We start from the raw sequence: 23,866 nt of genomic DNA, 5'->3' as shown, positions 1-23,866 counted from the left end.
GGCCCAGTCAATTCTGCCTGCTCGCCTTCCCTCGTCTTCTTTCTCCCTACGTGCTCGAATCTCAATACGAATTTCACTCCCATTTTTCTCCGAAAAAATTCAGAATCTTGCTGAAAATTAATCGAAAAATCCTGTGATCGGGGAAGATGAAGCTACGGTACGAAATGGAATGTTCGTCGAATCAGAATCGAAGCATGGAGGCACAAGCACTGTTGAAGAGGAGTGGTTTCGACGTGGCGTCGTACGGCACCGGGTAGCACGTTAAGCTCCCTCTCCTTGGACCTTCTCTCAGAGAACCACATTTGTACGATTTCGGAACCCCCTCCTATAAGCACATGCTCGATGATCTTCGTCGAAAAGACCCCGACTTGTAAGACTTCCACTAATCACTTGCTGATTTCCTTCGATTGTTTGTAGTTGGTGCCTTTTTTTATTTTTGTTTACTGTAAGTTTTTTGAGTGGATTGCTGTTTGTATTAGCTTTGGAACGAAAGTTATTTGAGTGAGGACAAAACAAGGATGCAGATGTTGCCATTCTGGTTGGGTTAGTACAGTTGAATCTTCACATTAGTTTTGAATTTGTCACCAGTTTTCTCATGGAATTGCATAGATGGGCTGCAGTTATCGAAGAAACGGATACTGCCTATGCTCAAGAGGAACGTAGGAGTGAAAACTTCCCCTCAGTGTTGGCAAGAAAATGCATCTGATGGTGTCTTTGATGTCGTACTTACATTTGAAGAAAAAGTTTTCGATACGGTTGTTGAAGGTTTGCTTGTCTGTTATCTTCTTTTGCTGAAATTCAGTGATAAATTGCATATGGGTGTAATTTTTGGATTCCGTTAGTTGGAAACCTATGATGTCTTTGTTACTGCTGAATTCTATACTTGCGTTGTTGCTTCAATATCCAAGTCATGAGAAAAGATTGTGGTCTAGATTTTCTTTGGTTTTGTTGCAAAGTAGTTTTGCGATTCCTTTTTGTGTAACAAAGGCCACTTTGGATATAAAATCAATCAGATTGAAAACTTACTTCATGCAGCGTGCCTTTTTTAATTGTTTTTGTAAGAGCTGATGCAGATTTGTGTTTGGATATGAAAATAATACTATAATAGTGAGATCTGTGAGAATGGGTTTTTTCTTTGGTTTTTAAACGAGAAGTTGAAACTCTGAAAGCTACATTTTGTGACTTCAGGATTGACTCTTTTTAATCACGATTTTAAATTTGGCTTATCTTTCCAAATATACTCGAAGTTTTGTGTCGATTTACCAACCATTTGCAGCAAAAAAGCACACCACCAAACATTACATATTATTTTGTTTTAATGATAGAACTTAGAAGTGACAGTAGGGTGAGATGAGATGGGATGGGATGGGACTGAAATATCAAGGTTGATTACATGATAAAAAAGCGTTTTAGCTCATATAATGTAATTGCATTTAAGTATGTAGCATGGATGAAATGTTTATGACACTGAATAAAACTCATCAACTAGCATTGCGAATTCTGGGCTACGCAATGTTCTTGTTCAACCAGAGTCAGTGAATTAGCTCTCAGCTGATGTTAAGTAGCTTGCTAGTTAATATAATAGAAGCTATGCTTTACGTGGTTACACGGGTTCATATCATATTATAACTATATATATATATATATATATATATATATATATATATATATATATATATATGAGAATTGTTACCCTGCACCCTTGGGTGCAGGGTAACCGTGGGCGCCAGCTCGTGCATTTTATTTTTTTTCAAAGATTTTATTAGCGACGGTTTTTATTAATCCGTCGCTAATAACGACGGATTATTCAAAACCGTCGCTAATAACGACGGTTTGTAAATAACTGTCGCTAAATGTCTAAATTTTTAAAAAATAATCGGACAGATATAAAAACAATTTTTGATTATGTTCCCATGTTTAACTATTATGCTGTGGCACTCATGGTATGAAATATCAATATTAGCTATGCAATTCTATATTAGTGAAGTTACATTTGGAGGAAGTTTGTTTCTGTTGCTATTGTGGCACTCAAATAGATCTTTTACACATGGTATCTATGTATGTATTATGTGGAAAAAATATCGTTCCTGATTCGTTCGAGCAGTTTCAAGCTAATACAATTTTAATGCGTGCATATTGAAGCAAAATTCCTGTTTTGGTAGTAGAAAAAGCATTCCCAGTCTGGACTCATATATCCTACAATCACCGTCTGCCCTTTCTCTTCCATGGAAAATAATATATGACAATAGTTTTAATTAATTGAACAATCCAAAATGCATGGCTAATTAAAGCAGATAATAGAACCTATCTCAAGAATTTGCATTGCTTTCTGACAGCTAAAAAAATTCATCAGGTAACATTGTTGATGAAGTTTTGCTAAGCTTATTCACATGTGCATGTGTAAAAACTCCTATGTCTCTTCTGTAGCATAAGACGAATGACATATCCAATAGATGTTGAACTTGTGACACATGAGTTCTGAGAGAGGTGCATCTAGCTGCATAGAAAACCATCAATAGTAAATTATTATAATCATCCATGATGCCAAAAGGGAAGAAGGTAACATTCTCACAAGTCATGACTCGTCCATTTCTAAATATAGTCAAAAGCTGTTGCGCTAACATACAATAAATTTGCAATGACTGTAACCATGAATTGAAGCAGAGCATTATCTTATTAAAATAACTACGGACAAGCACCCTGAATCCTACCAATTGCAACTTCGATCAGCCCCATTCCTGCAGAAAATATTGCATCAGAAATCAGCATAGCGCTATCTTATTATTATTCAAGGAATATGAACACAACTTCATAATGTTTTTCCAACAAAATATGTAATTAAAATTTAACTTTAATATAGCTCAAACATTGTAGCAGAGCATTATCTTATTAAAATTTTGCACCATCCAACATAAAAACATACAAATTAATTTCAGTCGTCGAAGTCCATTCCAGTTGTCCACGTGTTTGTACAACCTGTAAATATGAAAACGATTATTAGTGAAATATTATCAAAGAAACAATATTTAAATGCAAAAATTAATTTATGTATTTGAGTTACCATCTATTGATCCAAAATCTTCTTCATCTGAGTTCTCATCTGTGTTATTATTATTTAGTGTTGACCTGATAAACGAACTTTGTCATCCGTATTACTATTAAAGAAATTATAAACTTTTTAAAAAAAAAACACACATACCCGTCTTTCAAATTCGGACAGTTGCGTTTGTCATGTGACACACCTCGACGCCCGCATCCACGACACTGTCGGCCCCTTGATATTGATTTCTCCTTCGATGATTTTAGTCTCTTCCCACGTCCTTTTGTTCTTATTTCTGAAGGATCAATGATACCAATGGCTCCATCGAAGGTACTCCTAATTTGAATTCCACTGCTTAACGTTCTATTAATATTCATCTCCTTCATTTTGCTATCAATAGAATCAAACTCATCAGCCAAGAAGTTTGTCCCCTCATCACTGAAAAATGCTACATCAATTAAAGCTGAAGCTTTACAAGATAACCTCATATGTCTAGACATCAAACACCTTTCTGGATCGTCGACCAAATTTTGCTCAGCCATAGTGTATAGTACGCCAACTTTTGCATCTTTTGTCCACCGTTTGAGTATATACTGATCAGGTAAGTGGAACACTTGGTTGATACGAAAGAATGCTAACATATGCCTGCACGGAATACCCTCAAATTGAAATTTCATGCAACTACATGATATATCGTCTCTTTGTATGTCATGCGTAAGCAGCCTATGTTTGGCAGAAGAAGAACCTTGAAAATTAATGACATTGTAAACCCCAAACTCAATTCCGATAGATGCTTGTTGCACGTAATAACCATGACTCAGACTAATTTCATTTTGAAACTCCAACCATTTGTTTTTCGTGTATACATTCACCATTTGCAGTTCCTCGTAAAATTGTTTTTATATCTGTCCGATTTTTTTTAAAAAATTTAGACATTTAGCGACGGTTATTTACAAACCGTCGTTATTAGCGACGGATTTTAATAATCCGTCGTTATTAGCGACGGAGGAATAAAAACCGTCGTTAATAAAAATTTTTTAAAAAAAAATAAAATGCACGCATGGGCGCCAGCTCCACGGTTACCCTGCACCCTTGGGTGCAGGGTAACAATTCTCTATATATATATATATATATATATATATATATATATATATATATATATATATATATATATACACATACATACGTACAGCACTTGCATAAACGGGCTGTCCTCGAAATACACTGCAGATATACATAACAGAAATCATGTGCTATGAAGCTTGTTTTAGTAATCAATCTAGAAGTAAAATCAATCTAGAAGTAAAAGATAACCACGAGGAGGCAGCTACAGGTGGTCGCCTTGGTTTACAGTTATGCCAATAGGTATGCATACTTTTCTTGTCTACTCAATAAAATCGTCGGTATACCAAACATTCGACTGCTTATCAGTGACACAACCGTATGTATGTATGCAGTTTGTAATAATACAGCACTATTGTGAAATTATTTGACAATCTATTTCACTTTTCAATAATTTCGGTTCTTTGAATAAAGGAATGTTATGTTTGGCTTGTTTTTTTTGGGTTTAAGCTGATGGGAGGAAGTGCTCGAATATTTCCAAGCTCCGTTTTTTTTTCCTGAAAAAAGTTGATATTCATGTTGATGGAATTTAGTGAATGTGTGTGTTTTTTTAAAGGAAAGGGGACAGACTGGGCATGTGAATCTAACTGGACAAACATTGCTGATATGTAAGAGAAAATATTTTCCAAATATTGATCCATTGCGTTGGTATTTCTTGTTAGAGTCGATACTAAATGACAAATCATCAAAGGAAAAATTAATAATTATTTTTTATTAATTTTATAATAATCCATCATTTTGTTAACTTATTTATGTTCTCTCGATATATAGATTTTGATGCATACTTTTTCTCCTGCTCTAATTTGGGTTGTAAAATGTAAAAAAATGTTTATATTGTCACATTTAAATTTTTATCCACGAGTTTACATGCACATTGTTGTACTCGAATGTTAGTGTAATAATAATGAACAAAATCTCGTAAAATAGCTGTAATAATGATTAAATATCATCTTTGAAGAAGCTCATCTGTAAAATATTAATTTTTTTAATAAAAAATATTTTTTGAAAATAGGAATGAAGCTTTTTTAGAGGAAACTTTAATGTCATATATATATAGAATGTATGTAAGAGCTTACATTTTTTTAATAGAAGAAGAGGAATAGCATACTGAAAATCTACGCTTCTCATATTTATCATGCATAAATGAACTAACATATGCGTAACTTGATTATCAAGGAAATAAATTTGTAAATTAAGGGTTCTATTCTATCTCAATTCATCTTACATAAAAAAAAATGGAAAAAAAAAAAAACCTAATTTTCCCATCTAAATTCTAAACACTTTTTCTGATCAAATAAATTAACATGGCAAACATAAATTTTTAGTATAAAAATGTAGTTTTCAAGTTTATTTCATCTTACTCATGTGAGTATTATCCTCGTGATAAGATGGATGACCAAAATTTATTCATGCATATATAAGATCATTTTTTTTTTAAATTGTATGTGTAGCAAGATCTTACTCGTTGAAATAGAGTGAAGATAGTGTCCACATAGATAGGATCTCATCTACCCTTAAAATGTCACCACCCACATATTTGTAACATTTCAAATATTTGCAAAGTTATTTTTAAAAAATAAATAATGAGGATAAGTAGGTCTCTTGTGAAACAATCTCACGAATCTTTATCTGTGAGACGGGTCAATACTACCAATATTCACAATAAAAGTAATACTTTTAGCATAAAAAATAATATTTTTTATGCATGACTCAAATAAGATATTCGTTTCATAAAATATGATCCGTAAAATCGTCTTCATCTCACATAAGTTTTTATCGATGAAAGATTTTAAGTCCAACTATCTATGTACGAAATTAAATCAAATAAAGCCATTGAAATTCTAATTTGGTTTTAAAAAAAATAAATTGATGACGTTAAAAATAGGCGACAGGACGTCATGAAAACTAGCTTATATTATTATATTTCCCCTTTTTTTTCTCGGTTTCCATATTTTTCTCAACAAAACCAACCTAAACAGCACGTAACGTATAGTGTGTCATCTCCGTGTTCATGTATCTTTTTCGATCGTTTCAAAACCTCCATTTTCACGCATAAAGCTCACTAATGGCGGCTCCGGGGGAACCGGAGCCAAATTCGTGGGAGGAGCTGCTAAGAAAGATGCTGCCGGAAGGTGCTCCATTGCCAGACGAAGAGCACCTTGACTACTCAATATCCGTGGATTATAAAGGCCCTTCTCCGTTTTACCAGCGGCCGATCAAACACATACATCCAAAAACGAAATTCACTAGCTTCTCCAAAAGGGCACTCTCGCTCACTCCAAAAAATGCCGCCTTTTGGAGATCCCACTCCAGTTCTGATTCGACGGACGTGTATGATAGACGGCTGAGTGTCAGCTCTGTGGCGTTTGACGAATCTGAGGACGAGAGCTTCGAAGATAGAGTTGAGATTTTTGGTGAGAGTTGTGATCGTGAGAATCCCGCGTGTTCTGATGATGGGAAAAAGGGATTGGAACGCAAAGATGATGGGAAAAAGGAAATGGGACGCAAAGATTGTGTTTTGCGTGGTGGAAGCAGGGGGAGAGGATGTGGCAGGTGTGGGAAGAGGAAGAATGGGCTTTTCATAGAAATGGAGGAGTGCATGGTCTGTGGAGCGGAATACTGTATGAAGTGTGTTTTGAAGGCGATGGGGGTCATGTCGGAGGGGAGAAAGTGCGTGGGTTGTATTGGGAATCCCATAGATGAGGCGAAGAGGGGAAAATTGGGTACGTGTTCAAGGGCTTTGGCGAGGGTCTGTGGTCAATCGGAGATCAAGCAGATAATGCTGTCGGAGAGGGAATGCAAGGCAAATCAGGTGAGGCCGGAGCAGGTAATTGTTAATGGGAGGCCATTGAACGAAGAGGAGCTGACGGAACTGTTGGCATGTAGATTCCCGCCTAAGGATTTGAAACCGGGGAGGTATTGGTATGATAAAGAATCTGGGCTTTGGGGGAAGGTGAAGAAAACTAATTTCTGACGCTTGATTATTTGCAATTTTCTTTTCTATTCTTCCTCTTCCTCATTTTTTTAAAAGTTTAAAGCTTTAATATTGTCTGTTGGATGGTTATTTATTGTTTTGTGCAGGAGGGTGAGAAGCCGAGCAGTATCATTTGTTCTAGATTAGATGTTGGAGGCAAGTTACAGGTTGATGCAAGCAAAGGTAATACACGTGTTTACATGAATGGACGTGAGATCACAAGAATTGAGCTCAGAATCTTGAAGGTAAAGTTTAGCAAAGTGCAAAAATCATGTTCATATAGGCATCTCAGTTTTGTAGCATCTTTAAATTATCGACGTACTCTTTATGCACTTCTTGTGGATTTATGGTTAAGGGAATGCTATACAATCTTTATTGATATAATTTTTGCTCAAAGAATTTCACATCAGAATGTGGTTCCAAGGCTGTTGGGTGCCTTAATTCTCCTAACATCTTTAAAAACATTGATTAGATACTGAAGTAGAATTTTCTGAATGAATGGAAAAAGAACTGGGTACATGCAGATTAGACTTGAAATTGTGGGGTCCCCTTCTTGTTGGCGGTAAAATGATTGTTCCTGCCAAATTGATTTCAGTGTGGTTGAATTTGGACCAAAGGAAGAAGTTAAAGGAATATAGAAAAGCCCTTCATTTGGAAAATTAGCCTATGATGTGGACTTTCAGTCCGAAACTTTGAAATCTATGGTGATCATATGCTGTTAATCATACTATCCATAGTGTTCCTCCTTGGGAATTTTACATGCATGTTCCCAGTAAGTTGTGGCTAGTGGCTAGCATCATTTGAGTATGCTCTCTATTTTGTAATTGCCAAGTAAGAAAATATTGAATTCATTTTCTAGTTGTAGCATTTATGATATTAGCAAAAATATCAGTGGAGTTATAGGAAACCTCCTTTTATACAAATAATATGATTCATTTTGTCTTTCGAAGACAATAATTGATGAGCCTGTATTCTCTTTTTTCAAGGTGGCCAACGTGCAATGCCCTCGTGATACACGCTTTTGGCTGTATGAGGATGGATCCTACGAGGAAGAAGGTCAAAATAACATTAAAGGATGCATATGGCGAAAGGTTCTTCTGTACTATAAAACATTATTTACTTTTTTTCTATTTGATGGTTTAATATTGGTTCAGCTGAAGAGTTTGAATTGGGTTTTTTGTTAGGCAGGCATCAATTCGTTTCCTTTGCTCGCTGTTTTCACTGCCTGTACCATCTGAAAGCCCTCATTGTGCAAAAGGACAACCTGCTTCATTTTCAGCTAGGTTGTTGTCTAAGAATATGGAGCAATCTAATGTCCATAATCTTTTTCTTCTTGGATTAGAAGGTTCTGGAACAGAAACCATTTTCAAGCTGGTAAAAGCACGAACTTTTATCCTTAGTCTCTAAAAGGCATTGTGTGATTACCTCAACGAACACTTGTGTTTGACGCCTTTCTTAAAATATGGATATCTGACAATTATATATATATGTATCCTATCATATTCTAAACATCCGTTAACCTGTGGCATGTAATTCTTTCTTTGGATGAATACTAGTAACTCAAATTAACTTCACAAAACCTGTGTTTCTTACATATATGCATGGGTCTATGTATGTACACTTGCACACATGCATGCCTCTCTACTTCATAGTTCTTTTGTTCTTCGCCTCTAGAAATATATGTCTGGATTCTGCTGCATGGTTCTTTTGTTGTTTGTTATCGTCTGCATTCCAGAGATTGCATCAATAATGTGTATGCCTCCATGATTCTTCTCAAATTTTTTTACTGGAAGTTGTTGTGATTGCAACTAGGCAAGTTTCTTGATGTGGTGGTTAAGCATTGGTGATATGATTATGAGCCTTTTTGTTATTGCTTATAGCTTCATGACTCCTTTGGCAGCATCCACTTATTCAAAGCTTAAGTTGATAATTTATTGCTGGCCCAAGGCATATTAAAATACCATATTATCTTTGCAGTCCGTCGGTGGCATGGTTCAGTCCTCTTCCCAAAGATTATACATTACATTTTAATCTAATTTACTCCATTATTGTCTGTTTTCATTTCCTGTGGCAGGCCAAGTTTATATACACAAACAAATTCTCTGCTGGAGAGTTGTTGAACATGAAGCTAATAATTCAGAGTAATATTTACAGATATCTCTGTATCTTACTTGAAGGGAGAGAGCATTTTGAAGAAGAGGCCTTGAATAAAGAGTCTTCTGGTCTGGCTGCTGATAGGTCTGCGCCAGGTTGGAACTTTGGTGTTAATCACTTCTTTCTTAGGTTGGCAATGATGTTTTGTGTTAAAAATATTATTTAGATTCTCAAGGGAATCATACACAATGCTCAAGGCTCACGTGAAATGTTTCTAGAGCTCATCCTACAATCTCTCAAAAGCCCTATTCTCTACACTTGCTGGTTTAGAACGTCCAGTATATCATTTAGAACCGTCAGTAAATTGAAGGCATGTTATCAATAGTTGAAAATCCTTTCCCTCTCTTTTTCTCTAACAAGTGAGTCTTAATATCTCAAACAAGCCTCTGAATCTCCCGAGTAGACTGAAAATGATGATGAGTTGACTCTCTACGTACCAAGATGGTGTTTTGGCTATTTTTTTAGATTTTCAGCATGCACACGAGTTGCCAAGAATATAGCAATACTGCTGAGTGTGAAGATGTTTAACTTGAGCCTATACACATGCCTGTCGAACGGTTCTCACAGAACAAAGAATTGGCCATATTTTTCTAACCATATCAAACGTGTGCTCTATGGATTTCCATTATCTTATATGGCTTTGTTTTATTTGTATTTTGTTGGACCGGTTTAAAAAAAATGAACAACACTTTTGGCATCTGTGGACAGGACTCAAGTCAAAATTATCATGTTTGCCATCGTTTTTCTTCAAATACCTGGTTCCCATTGTTTTTTACGGGTGCCAGTGGTTTTAAGAAAGGATTTAATTGCTGTCAGGTGAAAGTGAAAATGACATGAGCAGGGAGTGCATGTATTCTGTTAACCAGAAAATCAAGCAGTTCTCTGACGGGTTATTAGATATAATGGCTGCTGGAGATATAGACACTCATTTCCCCACCTATGCTCGTGAACATGCTTCTTTCATAGATGAAATTTGGAAGGATCCTGCCATTCAGGAAACTTACAAAAGAAGGGAAGAACTACAGGTTCTTCCTGATGTTGCTAAATATTTCTTAGACCGGGTATGACTATTCTCAATTCATACTAACATACTCTTTACTGTTATAATTCAGGTCATAAATCAAATGGATATTTGGGAAAATGATCTTTTCAATTTCCAACCACCAAGTTTTTCTGTTAATGCCGTAGAACGAGTTGTGTGACAACATTTAGTTGTTTTTATAGGTCGTCGAGGTATCGAGCGATGAGTATGAACCTTCTGAGAAGGACATATTGTTAGCTGAAGGTGTTACTCCCAGCAATGGCGTTGCATGTATTGAATTCTCATTTGATGATCAGAGTGCAATTTCTGAGATCTGTGATGAAAACTCTGTAACCCAAAATTATCTGCCAAAGTAAGACTTGAGAAACCGAATAATTTTGTTAATCAGGAAAATCTCCATCTTACTTGTGTTTACACAAACTATTCTTGATCCCTGTATTCTCAGGTATCAATTGATTCAGCTGAGCTCCAAAGGACTCCAAAGCAACGAAAAACGGCTGGAGATGTTCGAAGGTATGAACGCCATTGTCTTCTGTTTTTCATTAACCGATTACCATCAAGTGTCGATCCAGAGAACCGGTATTCCACACAACAAGATGCTGGAAAACAGAGATTTCCTGGAGAAAATTGTGCGAAATTCTTGTTTTGTGGACACACCCTGCATACTTCTCTTGAACAAATACGATCAATTCCAGGACAAAATCAAAGAGATCCCATTAACAGTTTGTGAGTGGTTCAGAGATTTCCATCCATCCAAGAGTCGTAGCAAGAACCATGCCTTGGCACATCAGGCATTTTATCACGTTGCAGTGAAATTCAAGAGGTGGCACAGTTCCGTCACAGGTAGAAAGCTCTATGTTTGGCCTATTCGGGACCTTGACAGAATATCGATTGATGAAGCGTTCAGATATATTCGGGAAATAATCGACTGGGAAGAGAAGAATGGAGAGTTTTATGCCTTGAGTACAGATTCACTTTCAAGTGCAGAATTGAGTTGTTCCTCACGGAATCTCTGAACATTTCCTTCTTAATTTTTCGATTTCGAGTTAGAGCCTTAGAGGGGCACCTGGTGTTTTTCACAGATACAAGTGTACAAAAGCATTTATGTACATATCGAGATTCGAGAATTATAAAGCCCATATGAAAGCCTTATACATGATCATGCGATTATCGGAAATTTAATTCTGTAAAAACTAATGTATTTGAAGTTGATTGGTTTAAGAAACTGATGTTATCCAACCTAAATTAGTTTGAATTTGAAATTTACTAGCTAAGTCCGAGCTTTCATTAAAGGAAAGGCCTCGAAATCAAAATCTAATTTTCTTTTTCAGAAATTTTCTATAACATTAGCAAAAATGCAGTCTTGTGAGATATTGAAAGTTATTCACCCATTTCTAAAAGTTCAAATTCAAGGGGACCTTGGCAACTAAAATACTGATCTAAGCTAAAATAGTTTGCAAAGGCTGACTCACTCGCACACATAACAAGACAACCCCTTGGCCAAATTGTTAGTATTCAACACCATTGAGCAGTTTCGGCAATGATGCTCAGTACCAGAACTTGAAATTTGGACCATGTATGTCTTCATGGAAGTAATCTTGCATGAAAAAGACCTTAAAGATTACATTACAGAAAACCTCACCACCTGACATACTCTCAGACTTCGAAGAACTATAGTAATTGTCAAGTAGCTTCTTGTGAATTTTTTGGTGGGAAAAGTGTGCGTAGAGATTCTAGTAGCAAGGATATCAGAAACCGAACTTCATAGGTGCAGCACACAGAAAAGTGGTATGCATAAATCTGATCCGTGTAGGAAACAGGAATACGCAAGTTACAAAATACATGAAAACTTGGATCAAAGAACTATAATGTCAAGACAAACGAAATCCTCTATGTAGCTAGAAATAACCTCGCATCCACATTATTTGGTAGAAGAGAGCGAACGGGGAAAAAAGCTACTGGTCCTTGTACCTCTTCTCCACTTCTTCCATGCTTTGAATCTCCCTATAATACTTGCAGATACGGAAGATGCACCTGCACATACATTTAGAATCAGCGTGTAAATATACTGAAAGGTGATTGCTCGAAGACTATAATCAAAGACGAGCCGAAATAGCTTTCATTTTACCAATAAAGGAGGCAAGCACCAAAGCATAAAACCGCATTCCTCTGAGCCTTGTAGATCTGCATGTCAACACCAACAGAAGAGATATAACAGCGCTCTTGCATAGATGGGCTCACGTCATAACTCAATTTTGTTTTGGCAGAACCAGCAAGAACATGTTAAAAAGCCAACAGTTCCAGATAGAGATGGAAAACAAAAGGAGTATGGAAAAAACACGAAAGAGGGGAGCAAGAACCACATTACAATAGCCACAACACAACTGACAACGGTTATTCACATAAACAGCAGAATTAATCCACATTAATTTTCATTTTGATTCGCAACTCTAAAACGTTGTAGGCAACACTTTTCTTGGAGAAATAAGCTAGCACATAAACATATTGGAGATCACCAACCCATATGTTGAGGATCCTCAAGTGGTTAAAAAAAATGGCAGCACAAAATACTGAAAAATTACCAAAACCATTGATTGAGATAAGTCGCGTGGAAAAACTGATGCATACTTTGGAAACTTTTAATAGGCTATCATGCATATTTGGAAATTCACTGCAGCTTCAAGAAAGTTAAACAAGACAGTAACAGGGAAAAAAAAAGATATAATTGCCAGGATACTGAAGCAAAATCAGGTTAACAAAAAGGATAACCAAACCACTAACTAGCATGCCTACTCTTTAACGATTCAACTCATGATCTTCGAAATAAGAAATATTAGTATTAACCACCAAAAAAAAACATGAACACTACGATTCAGAGAACGAGAAGACAATAAACCACTCACCGATTTCTCGTAGCGATCCCTCTCAGCAGCGGTGCAGACCGCCCCTGTACACACCAACCGATGCTCGTTCTTCCAGTATATATCTAGCATCCATCAAAACATTTTCAAGTATGCTACTTTATATTTCCCCCATTCAGAGCACAAAAAACAAAGATTGGATCCCTAAAAACCGGAATCATCCAAACTAAAGCCCAAAAAAGTAAAGATGACCACATACCTAGAAGCTGAAAAGCAGCGAAAGGAACAATAAAGAGCAATGGCTGAAGAATAAGCGCGATTAACGATACAATTCGAGATTTTATAGCCTTCGGCGACGGTAATGTAAGGATCACTGCAACGAGCGCCTCAGCCGCCACCACGTACGTTAGAATCACCCATTGCAACGCCATTTCTTCTTCAATTCAGTGATTTCAATCTCCAGATTCCTTCGTATTCAGAGAAATTTTGAAATTTTCCTTCGCCCCTTGGGTGAAAACAGTTCAATATCAGACTGTTCTTTCCTTATTGATTTTGCTTAATCGGCAAGGTGAAAGAAGATTCTAGCTCATGGACAGTTGGCCGTTCAATGTTACAACTACTTCAAAATTACAAAAGCATCCTCTCAAATTCCTTTAATAATATTAGACCCCGGTAATTGATGAAATGTCTCTTGATTTTTCTTCCCTTCTTTTTTTCTTTGATCAAATTCCGTATTTCGTCTTAAACTTCATATCTTGATATTAACTTAGCATTTGTAACAATTTATTTTAGAGTAAGTTTTTTTTGGGACGGTCTAACGAATCTTTATCTATGAGACGGGTCAAGCTTATTGATATTCACAATAAAAAATAATAATCTTAGCATAAAAAATAATATTCTTTCATAGATGACCCAAATAAAAAAATCTGTCTCACAAAATAAGACCGTGAGAACGTCTCACACAAATTTTTGCCTTCATTTTAAACGTTTTCCAACTTTTACGTGAAAACACTTAAATAAGTTATTACAAACACTCTCTAAATTATGAACATGTCTCTTATGAGAATGTCTCACGAATCTTTATCTGTGAGACGGGTCAACCCTACCGATATTTACAATAAAAAGTAATACTCTTAGCATAAAAAATAATACTTTTTCATGGATGAACAAAATAAAAGATTTGTCTCACAAAATACGACCGTAAGACCATTTCACACAAATTTTTCCTCTTATACGTAAATTGGTGAATATGGTACAAATATGAGACGTGCTAGGCCAAATCGAGTACCCGTTTCGCCCCTCCTCAAAACTTGATGATCCAATCCATGATAGATTCGCTAAACAGATGTGTAAAAAAAATATTATTCGATATGGCTAAGTATAATAAAATGATTTAAATAAATTATTTATTTAATGTATATACTAGAGTTGGTTTATTCAACAATTAATTGATCGCAATAAATGACTTAGTTGATAAATTAATTATGCTTTAATAATTAGATACGGAATGTATAAATATAAATTCTATTTTTTTATATATATAAAATTTTTAAATGACACAAATCTTCCACAAGGCCCAATAGCATGATATTAAGCCCATAACCATTGGGCCGTATAATAAGTCCATTTCAAGTTAATCTAAATTATTATCATATTAATTTCCATATATCTTTGCTTCATAATTTGTAGAATTTTCAAAACTTTAGATTTTTTTTAAATCCATTGTATACATACAAGTAATTATGAGAGTCTAGATATTAATATATAAGTTGGGTTGCACCATAAGTAACGTTTGACTTTTGTATAATTTTAAAATTTGAGTCGTATATTTATCATATGTTATAGTTTTTGATTGTCCGATCGTGAAGAATTTATATCTATATTTCATACAATTTTGTAGACATATTAATTTTATTCCTTGCTAATTGAAAGAAGGATATCTTTCCCATAAAAATTACATTCAAAATGTAAAGAGAAAATCGGTTTATATAGCTGATGCGACCTGAGTGAATTGTGTAAGTGGAATCGGGCCAATACATTGGATCGGATGAAAGTTTTTTTTTGGGAAGATGAGGAAGGAGATATAACTTGTGGTGAAGGTATATCTCTGTACAATATGGCTGCAACCGTGTCCTGAAAATAAGAAGATGAACTCGTGAATAGGCGTCAGAGTTGTGTCCGGCGTGACAACTGTAATGCTTAAGTCAGCAGTGAAGGATCAAGAAGAAAAGCTGTATATGTAAATGAATATACGTGAATGCTCAAAAGTCCAAAATCCCTCAAATGAAATACATATCTAGCTAATTAGAGGAGGAAATCTCATGATTACCTTGTTTTCTGTGCACACTTACTACTTAAGGTAATATGGATGCCCATATCCTACTTCTGACAACTTGTTCTGACACGCCAACACCTGTGGTTCTGAAAGTAATGATTGTTAAGCATAAAATGTCTCATACTGATGTACTTGAGTGCAGTGCTATTTTTGAGGTATCCATTTATTATCCCGGGTCATCCATAATCTGGAATCTTATGGAGGTATCACCAATAGCTAACTAAGAAGACAAAGTCGGTATTTCTATCTATGCTAATATCGTTTATCCACAAACACAAATAACAAATCAAAACCCCGTACGTTAATTAAGGTGTCAAAAACGAATTCGACCCAAAAAACTTTAGGTTAGGGTTAGAGGTTTTTTAGTTCGATTCAAATCGAGTTAGATCCGAAAGTCAATTTGAAAAAATATGTTGGGTCGAATCATGTTCGGGTCACCCAATTCACCAAAAAATTAATAAATTATGATGTTAGATCAAACAATGCTATAATAGATTATTTATAATGTTTTTATTGATACGTAGATTAAAAAGTAAATTAGTTGAAATTTTTTAAACTAAAATTTATAACAAGTTTAAAATTTTTATTTCATATGTTGTTCCAAAGTTTGACCTATATAAAAAATTATAAAAAGATCGAGAAATAAAACTTGAAATAATCAAGTTACTCTTTTATATTTGAAGATATTTTATTGTATAATATTAATATGATAAATTTAAAAATTTTAAATATTTAATATTTATTTTATGAAATGTTTAAATTTGCTAAACAATTATTACATAATCATTTAAATAATTGGACTACTAAGTTTAAATATTTAAACACATGAAACATAATTATCATATTTAGATTAAAAAAATTATTATCATATGTTTAAATTAAAATATGTTTATTATGATTATATTATCTGAATTTTTGCAATTATTAGTTCGACCAACTAATAATAATAAAAAGAAAAAAGCCATTCGTCCCCAAAACCCTAGATAACACACCGAACAGAAGCCTCTTAATCTTCTGAAGTGAAAAGCAACCAGCAATGGCTGTGAGTTTCTTCTTGATTGTTTTGTGCTACGAACGTGCGTATGAGATTTAGTACTCGGCATACTTTAGTCGAATGCAGCGTATAATTTCAGTGACTCTTCACTGGTTATGTAGCTAAGGCTTCAGTTCTTAGAAAATTTAGATACATTTGCTTTAAATTTGTGAATTGTCGTAGCTCTTACCATGCCTTTTTTCTTTTATACATCACATGGGTTTTTTTTTGCAGAAGTAGAAAAAAATAAGTTGATTTTCCCCGCGTGCCTGTGTGGATCTTAACTAGCAGAAATGATGAAATATGAAAAGGGTAATCTTACGAAACCACAATTGTTTTGTGAGGCGGAACATGCAGAACAAAGCTGAAATCTTTCAGTTTTGATTCTTTTGTGTATATTTTGTTTCACCGCTAATCCTTTCTGAGTTCTTCTGAGGGATCAGTTTAAGTGATCATGAATTTAGTGCTTGTTTCACTGTATATTTATTGGGGTTTTTTTGCGGGATCAAACTTCTATCTTCCATTTCTTGTTTGTTCAATTTCCCAATGGACACGAAGGAAGGAAGGATGGGGATCAGATCATTGTATTAGTGTGAGAATTTATCTGATAAACACACATAATTTTATCTTACAAGGGAATGTGATTTTGTTTCACCTGAGATATATGCACAGTTGCACACTAATTTAGCCGATAAAGGGGAATGTGGGTTGAAATGGAGTTCTTGGATTTGAGTGTGTATCCGAAGAACTAATCATTTTTTCATTCTCAAATACCTTATTTTTGCCACCTGATCTGCTACAGAATACTTAATGGCTGCTTATTCCCTTTCTCCCAAACACTTGTTAGTTAATAGGTGTGAGGATTCTAAATATGTCGACTTTTTTGACGATGTCGAAGAAATAGAGGAAGGAGATCGCGACTAGGTAGCTTTTGGTGACATCTGTTTCATGAATCTGCTTGCTGGACTGATTCCTACCTTCATATTTTTCATAAGTTTATGTGAATCTGCACATGATAGTGTAAAGATGACGTGCAATCCCAATTTTGGGCTCTCTTTTTTTTATCTTTTTCCTTCATGGGGTTCCCATGTGTCATTTCAGAAAATACGTCACTCCTTCCTCCAATACTCGAATATAAGACCTTCAGGTTTAAGTATATAGATTCTGATAGTGTTGGTACCAATTGAGCTAATAGCTCAGGTCAGTATGTCTTGGTTTGACTGTTGGAGAATACGAAATAAACCACTTTCCAATAGTGAGATATTCTATAAAGAATGACACTTGAGAAATCTCATGAGGGAGAAGGTCCAGAGAAAGCCCATGATTTTTACGATAAAAAGACGTTATAACGATTATGAGCTATCTCGATCTTGGTCTTCTTCTAGAAATAGGAAAACACATGAGGAAAAAGACCTTAAAGAGAGCTCATAATTGTTACCATATGAGAGCTATGCATGCGACGGACTTCCGACTTTAAACATGTGTTGGACTAATTATGTTTTGATTAGGAGATTATTATATTCGGGTCTTGAACTCGAGATCATGTTCACATCTACGACTTTGATGTCAAATAAACTACACATCATCAGTAAAATGTCAGTAGTTACTCAATGAGCTTGAGATGATACATATTAGTTCTCTTGTCAGCTATTGGCGGGGTCGGGATTCATCATTCCCTTAATTATTCTTATATTTAGGATATTTTTATCAGATTCAATCCCATGATGTGACATAATTTAATAATAATAATAATAATATATACGGAAAACGATTAATATTATTAATTATGATTTAGACAATGTATTTATGAAAACGTCTAACAAAGCATTCCATTATTGAAGAGACCATTATTACTCTATTAATAGATATGGACTGATATTGTTTCTGGCTTTTCGTTTTCTCTGGCCATTAAAGATGAAATGCAAGTTGATGCTAAATAAGTCCCCCACGAAGTTACATGGGTACTGCAACCTTGGCAACCATATCCAGAAAAATAGTCGACTGTTATCCCGTCGTCGATAGATGAACAATATATCAAAATTATATATATACACGTCCATTATATTTGTCCCGTATAATTAATTACATAAGTTTATTAGTAATCTGCACACATCTCATCGATTTTTTTTTCTTATTTTCTGACGGTTTACAACATATAATAACATTTTTTAAGATATATTCGAGAGATGAACTTGAAATCTATGAATTTCGATTAGCTTTATTGTTTGCAATATATCAAAATATTAAATTCATATTTTACCTATTTAAGTAAATAATACAAATAGTAATGAATTTCAAAGGACATTCATTATTGGATAAACTCAAAATTCATTTTTATCAACATGGAATTATATATAAACATGTAAAAAATAAATTTGAAGTTTATGATTTTATTTCTTTAAATAACAAAAATACATTTGAAAAATTTACATATTTGAAATCTATCGATCAAAACACAATCTTAAATTAAGCAAAAATTTGTGTGAGACGGTTTCACATGGTCGTATTTTGTGAGACCGATCTCTTATTTGAGTCATCCATGAAAAAATATTACTTTTTATTGTCAATATCGATAGAATTGACCCGTTTTACGGATAAAAAATCATGAGACCGTCTTACAAGAAACATATTCCTTAAATTATAGACATTTGTGAGTACACATTTTCCTTCATATAATAAGAATTTTATTATTTTAAATACATATTAAAATTATATAAGCACATGGGGGCATGGAGTACCGCCCACGATAGTCCTCCACAAACAAAATAATCATTACGGTAACATCATTTTATTCTAGATATATTTATCTTCTCTAAATTTTATTTAAGTATAATAAATTTTTATATAAATGTTATATTATAATTTATATATCAATATCTTTATTTTAAAATATTGTATAAACTCATTAAAATACTAAATATAATTTACATGATATCATAATTCCAAAACACAATATTTCAATATTATTTCTCACCACTTTTATCTTACATATTTTTTTATTTTAGTATTAAATAAGTCTATAATATTTATGAGTGAGTCTCATGTGAGACCGTCTCACGGATCTTAATCTGTGAGACGGATCAACCCTACCCATATTCACAATAAAAAATAATATTCTTAGCATAAAAAGTGATACTTTTTCATGGATAACCCAAATAAAAGATCTGTCTCACAAATACGATCTATGAGACCGTCTCATACAAGTTTTTGTCATTATTTATTATGAGAAAATGAAGCAAATTGGGCAGATTCGATGAATACCTCAGATCTACGCAAGACATTACTCAAACAACAGCCGCCTTTGTCATTTACATGTCACAGATTTTGACGTGATATTATGACATATATACATTTTTAATTACTATGATTGGGTAGGGGTAAAACTTCATTTAACGTGATAGTTTATAAATCATGTTGGTCGAGTAAATTATGTTAGATAAATAATATGCGACAATTAATCACATATTCATTGGTCGATACTCGAGTTTCCTAAGATAAAATAAATATGAGATAGGATCTCGAGATCGGAATTTAGTTCTGCGTATAACTCTAGCAAGAGAAATCCGAGCATTTTAATTTTAAGTGAAAGTGGTCTTCTATGATACAGTTTCAAAGATTTTATTCATTAATTAGTCATCATATTTACAATATATAATGCATTTTCATGAGTGATCCAAATAGAATATTTGTCTCATACAATTGACAAATAAGACCATTTTAAGTGAAAGATGTCACTTGTGCTACGATATCAAAGATCTTTAATCGTGAATTGGTCAATCATGTTCATATTACAATAAAAAAGTAATATTCTTTCATGAATGATCCAAATAGAATATCTGTCTCACACGATTGACACATGAAACCGTATCACATGAGTTTTGTATTAGATTAAAGAGTGGGTCTCATGTGAGACCGTCTCATGGATCATAATCTGTGAGACGGATCAACCCTACCCATACTCACAATAAAAAGTAATACTCTTAGCATAAAAAGTAATACTTTTTCATGGGTGACCCAAATAAGAGATCCGTCTCACAAATACGATCCGTGAGACCGTCTCACACAAGTTTTTGTCTAGATTAAATATGAGAATAGAAACGATTGGAAAATGATACAACCGAAATTAAGTAAATGATTTTTTTTTTTAAATAAAGTGGGATAATCTTCCTAACAAAGAAAAAGTATAGAAGATGAAGGAAACCCCCACTTGCAAAATAAGTATTTATTAGGTAGCAATGGCCCCGCCTACACTAACCCATTAATTTTGGTACATCGACTGACGTTATCGATTAGTCCAACTAAAATTTAGCTGTTTAAATGTATATTTGAACAAAATATTTGGACAGAATACATATGAAATATAGTTACATGTAATTTTTTTTCTATGAATATGATAATATCGTTATTTAGAAATGTGTATTGAATAAATCATCGAAATTTCCAATAATATGCAAATTATATAGAGATCGAAAATTATAATTATCTACACTTCTATATTACATTATTAAGTTTGAGATTCTTAGATTAACTAACTTTTGATGTCATGATCTGTTTTAATAATGACAAAAACTTGTATGAGACGGTCTCACGAGACGTATTTTGTGAGACGAATATCTTATTTGGGTCATCCATGAAAAAATGGTAATTTTTATTTTGAATATCGGTTATTTGGGTCATCCATGAAAAATTATTACTTTTTATTATGAATATCGATAGGGTTGACCCGTCTCACAGATAAAGATTCGTAAGATCGTCTCGCAAAAAACCTACTTTTTTTTTTACGAATATGATAATATTGTTATTTAGAAATGTGTACTGAATCAATCTTCGAAATTTGTAATAATATGCAAATTATATAGAGAAAGAAAATTATAATTATACACTTCTATATTACATTATTAAGTTTGAGATTTTCAGAGTAACTATTTTTTGGTTTCATGGTCTGTTTTAATAATTATATATAACAATAAAATGTTAAAACTCTAACGTAAGTCACATACAACTTAGCGAGTAGAGTCGTTATTTGTTAAAACATCAAGTTTGTATGTTCAGTTCTTTCTTTAGTCTTTTTTCTATTTATTTTTTTAATTCATATATCAAAATTATAGTATGATCATTCATTAATTTTTATAATTATATTTTGATATTTATTTAAATATAAATCAAATAAATTATAAAAAAATATTGTACAATCACGCAACAGGTGAATCATACTAAGAATTGTTATGAGTAAAATATTTACAAAAGAGGGCCCAGGCCCATTAATTTTCCATTTGTCCTCCTTCCACCTTACTTACATTTTTAGCCAATATATATATATATGATACATACACCTTCTCCATTCCTTCTGAGAACAATCTAATCCGACTCTCCCTCTGCACACGTCATTATATGGCCGTTGTCCGTGAACGCCGCCACCTCAATCTCCGTCTCCCGCTCCCCGAACCCTCCGAGCGCCGCCCACGCTTTCCTCTCCCACTCCCTCCGTCCACCACTACTTCCACTACAACAACAACAACCGCCACCACTATCTCCGCCGTAGACCTGGAGAAGCTCCAAGTCATCGGCCACGGGAACGGCGGGACAGTCTACAAAGTACGCCACAAGCACACCTCCGAAATCTACGCACTGAAAGTCGTCCACGGCGACAGTGACCCCGCCTTCCGGCGGCAGGTCCTGCGAGAGGTCTCCATCCTACGTCGTATCGACTCGCCCTACGTCATCAAGTGCCACGGAGTGTTCGATATCCCCGGCGGCGATATCGCCATCTGCATGGAGTACATAGACATGGGAACACTCGAAGCGCTTGCTAAAAACGGCGACTCTCTCAGCGAACAGCTCATCTCCAAAATCTGCCACCAGGTGCTAAGCGGGCTAGAATACCTTCACTCTCATAAAATAATTCACCGTGATCTGAAACCCTCGAACATATTAATCGACAGCAAGATGGAAGTGAAGATCTCCGATTTCGGAGTGAGCAAAATCATGCAGCGGACTTTGGACCCCTGCAATTCGTACGTTGGGACATGCGCATACATGAGCCCGGAGAGATTCGACCCGGATACATACGGGTCGAACTACGACGGGTACGCCGGAGATATATGGAGCCTGGGATTGACTTTGCTTGAACTGTACATGGGCCATTTCCCATTCCTGGCGCCGGGGCAGAGACCCGACTGGGCGACGCTGATGTGCGCCATATGCTTCGGAGAGCCGCCGAGTTTGCCGGAAGGTGCATCGGAAAGTTTCAGGAATTTCATCGATTGCTGTTTACAGAAGGATTCGAGTAAAAGGTGGAGCGCGACGCAGCTTCTGTCGCACCCTTTTGTCAGCAGTATCGGCCGGAAATAAAGTTTCTCCGATCAATCGCCGGGAATTTTGGAACCTCGCGGCGGAAGGCGTAGCTGTTTAGTGCATAGTGAAGCAGACTTTTCTTCTGGTTTAGTGTGTATTCTTCAATCTTCTTCTTCTACCGAATCTCTCTGTTCAGCGGAGGATTTTGATCCATTTCAGCAGCCAATTACTGTAGAAATCGGGAGAATTAATAAAATAAAAATTCAATCTTTCGTTTAATTATCTTGAATTTTGGTTAAAATTAGAAACTTGTATTCTTATTAATACAAAACTATTGTAAAATGATCTTATATCTCAATTTTGTGATAACGATTTTTAAATTCGACTCAACGATTTATAATATTATTTTTCTTGTTAGATATAAATCGGATCAATCTCATAAATATATACATGAAAAATCATTTAACAAGAAAGCTGCTCTTAGAATAATGTCGGATATCTTTATGTCTTGTGAACATGACCATATCGGTTTTAACTTTTTTTATTATTATTTATGAAAATTTGAATAAATAAAATATAATTTTGAAACAATAAATTCCAAACAAAGAATTTAGTTGATATGTCTAAATAATTCACAAAATCAAACTAAACTTACATAAAGATTTGGTTGTACTCGAGGAATGAGATGATAAAAGATATATGAAATAACGATGATAATAATTTATCGGAGTAGGTTTTTTGTGAGATAGTCTCGTGAATCTTTATCTTTGAGACGGGTCAACTCTATCGATACTCACAATAAAAAGTAATATTCTTAGCATAAAATAATATTTTTTCATTGATGACTCAAATAAGATATCCGTCTAACAAAATACGACTAGTGAGATCGTCTCACACAATTTTTTGCCTAATCTATCAGTGTCGTTTCATGTTTGACTGGAGTTCTATAATAAGTGCTGGTAGAGAAATAACAATGTCATCCTTATATTTCAATTTATCGTCTCATCGTAC

At 34.6% G+C, this 23,866-nt stretch overlaps 3 protein-coding genes and 2 long non-coding RNA genes across 6 annotated transcripts; 3 read left to right on the top strand and 2 right to left on the bottom strand.

The window, feature by feature from the left end:
• The first annotated feature begins 16 nt into the window (after positions 1-16).
• Positions 17-900, top strand: LOC140819544 (uncharacterized). Its single transcript, XR_012115233.1, has 2 exons — positions 17-370; positions 480-900. It is a non-coding gene; the product is annotated as an uncharacterized lncRNA (long non-coding RNA).
• A 1,788-nt stretch (positions 901-2,688) lies between these two features.
• LOC140820280 (uncharacterized) lies at positions 2,689-3,365 on the bottom strand. Of its 2 annotated transcripts, XR_012115405.1 has the most exons (4): positions 3,200-3,365; positions 3,062-3,126; positions 2,924-2,976; positions 2,689-2,738 (listed from the first exon to the last, which is right to left on the bottom strand). It is a non-coding gene; the product is annotated as an uncharacterized lncRNA (long non-coding RNA). The 2 variants fall into 2 exon arrangements; XR_012115404.1 differs by having other exon boundaries at positions 3,062-3,365.
• A 2,766-nt stretch (positions 3,366-6,131) lies between these two features.
• On the top strand, positions 6,132-12,367 carry LOC140819464 (extra-large guanine nucleotide-binding protein 3-like). Its single transcript, XM_073179568.1, has 8 exons — positions 6,132-7,115; positions 7,244-7,381; positions 8,123-8,227; positions 8,325-8,510; positions 9,211-9,385; positions 10,107-10,351; positions 10,515-10,684; positions 10,778-12,367. The coding sequence occupies exons 1-8, from the start codon at positions 6,228-6,230 to the stop codon at positions 11,346-11,348; spliced, it is 2,478 nt and encodes an 825-aa protein (XP_073035669.1). The 5' UTR covers positions 6,132-6,227; the 3' UTR covers positions 11,349-12,367.
• Positions 12,079-13,785, bottom strand: LOC140819465 (uncharacterized). The gene is made up of 4 exons (XM_073179569.1): positions 13,453-13,785; positions 13,236-13,318; positions 12,461-12,516; positions 12,079-12,366 (listed from the first exon to the last, which is right to left on the bottom strand). Exons 1-4 carry the CDS (start codon positions 13,622-13,624, stop codon positions 12,288-12,290), a joined length of 390 nt encoding a protein of 129 aa, XP_073035670.1. The 5' UTR covers positions 13,625-13,785; the 3' UTR covers positions 12,079-12,287.
• An 8,098-nt stretch (positions 13,786-21,883) lies between these two features.
• LOC140820074 (mitogen-activated protein kinase kinase 9-like) lies at positions 21,884-23,134 on the top strand. The gene has a single exon (XM_073180385.1). It carries the CDS (start codon positions 21,953-21,955, stop codon positions 22,910-22,912), a length of 960 nt encoding a protein of 319 aa, XP_073036486.1. The 5' UTR covers positions 21,884-21,952; the 3' UTR covers positions 22,913-23,134.
• Positions 23,135-23,866: the final 732 nt, after the last annotated feature.

This window comes from Primulina eburnea, chromosome 18 (genome assembly GCF_022965805.1).
Source record: "Primulina eburnea isolate SZY01 chromosome 18, ASM2296580v1, whole genome shotgun sequence".
Classification (NCBI taxonomy): domain Eukaryota; kingdom Viridiplantae; phylum Streptophyta; class Magnoliopsida; order Lamiales; family Gesneriaceae; genus Primulina; species Primulina eburnea.
Note: the sequence above shows the minus strand (reverse complement) of the source record. Positions and strands in the feature narration are given on the sequence as shown.

What these genes read in the sequence shown, in the direction of transcription:
- LOC140819464 (XM_073179568.1), top strand. Translation starts at nt 6,228, where the DNA reads ATGGCGGCTCCGGGGGAACCGGAGCCAAATTCGTGGGAGGAGCTGCTA. An exon ending in TTGAGCTCAGAATCTTGAAG is followed by an intron (nt 7,382 to 8,122) that starts GTAAAGTTTAGC and finishes TCTTTTTTCAAG; the next exon opens with GTGGCCAACGTGCAATGCCC. An exon ending in CTAAATATTTCTTAGACCGG is followed by an intron (nt 10,352 to 10,514) that starts GTATGACTATTC and finishes TTGTTTTTATAG; the next exon opens with GTCGTCGAGGTATCGAGCGA.
- LOC140819465 (XM_073179569.1), bottom strand. Translation starts at nt 13,624, where the DNA reads ATGGCGTTGCAATGGGTGATTCTAACGTACGTGGTGGCGGCTGAGGCG. An exon ending in GGGATCGCTACGAGAAATCG is followed by an intron (nt 12,517 to 13,235) that starts GTGAGTGGTTTA and finishes GTTGACATGCAG; the next exon opens with ATCTACAAGGCTCAGAGGAA. An exon ending in GGTGCTTGCCTCCTTTATTG is followed by an intron (nt 12,367 to 12,460) that starts GTAAAATGAAAG and finishes ATGTATGTGCAG; the next exon opens with GTGCATCTTCCGTATCTGCA.
- LOC140820074 (XM_073180385.1), top strand. Translation starts at nt 21,953, where the DNA reads ATGGCCGTTGTCCGTGAACGCCGCCACCTCAATCTCCGTCTCCCGCTC.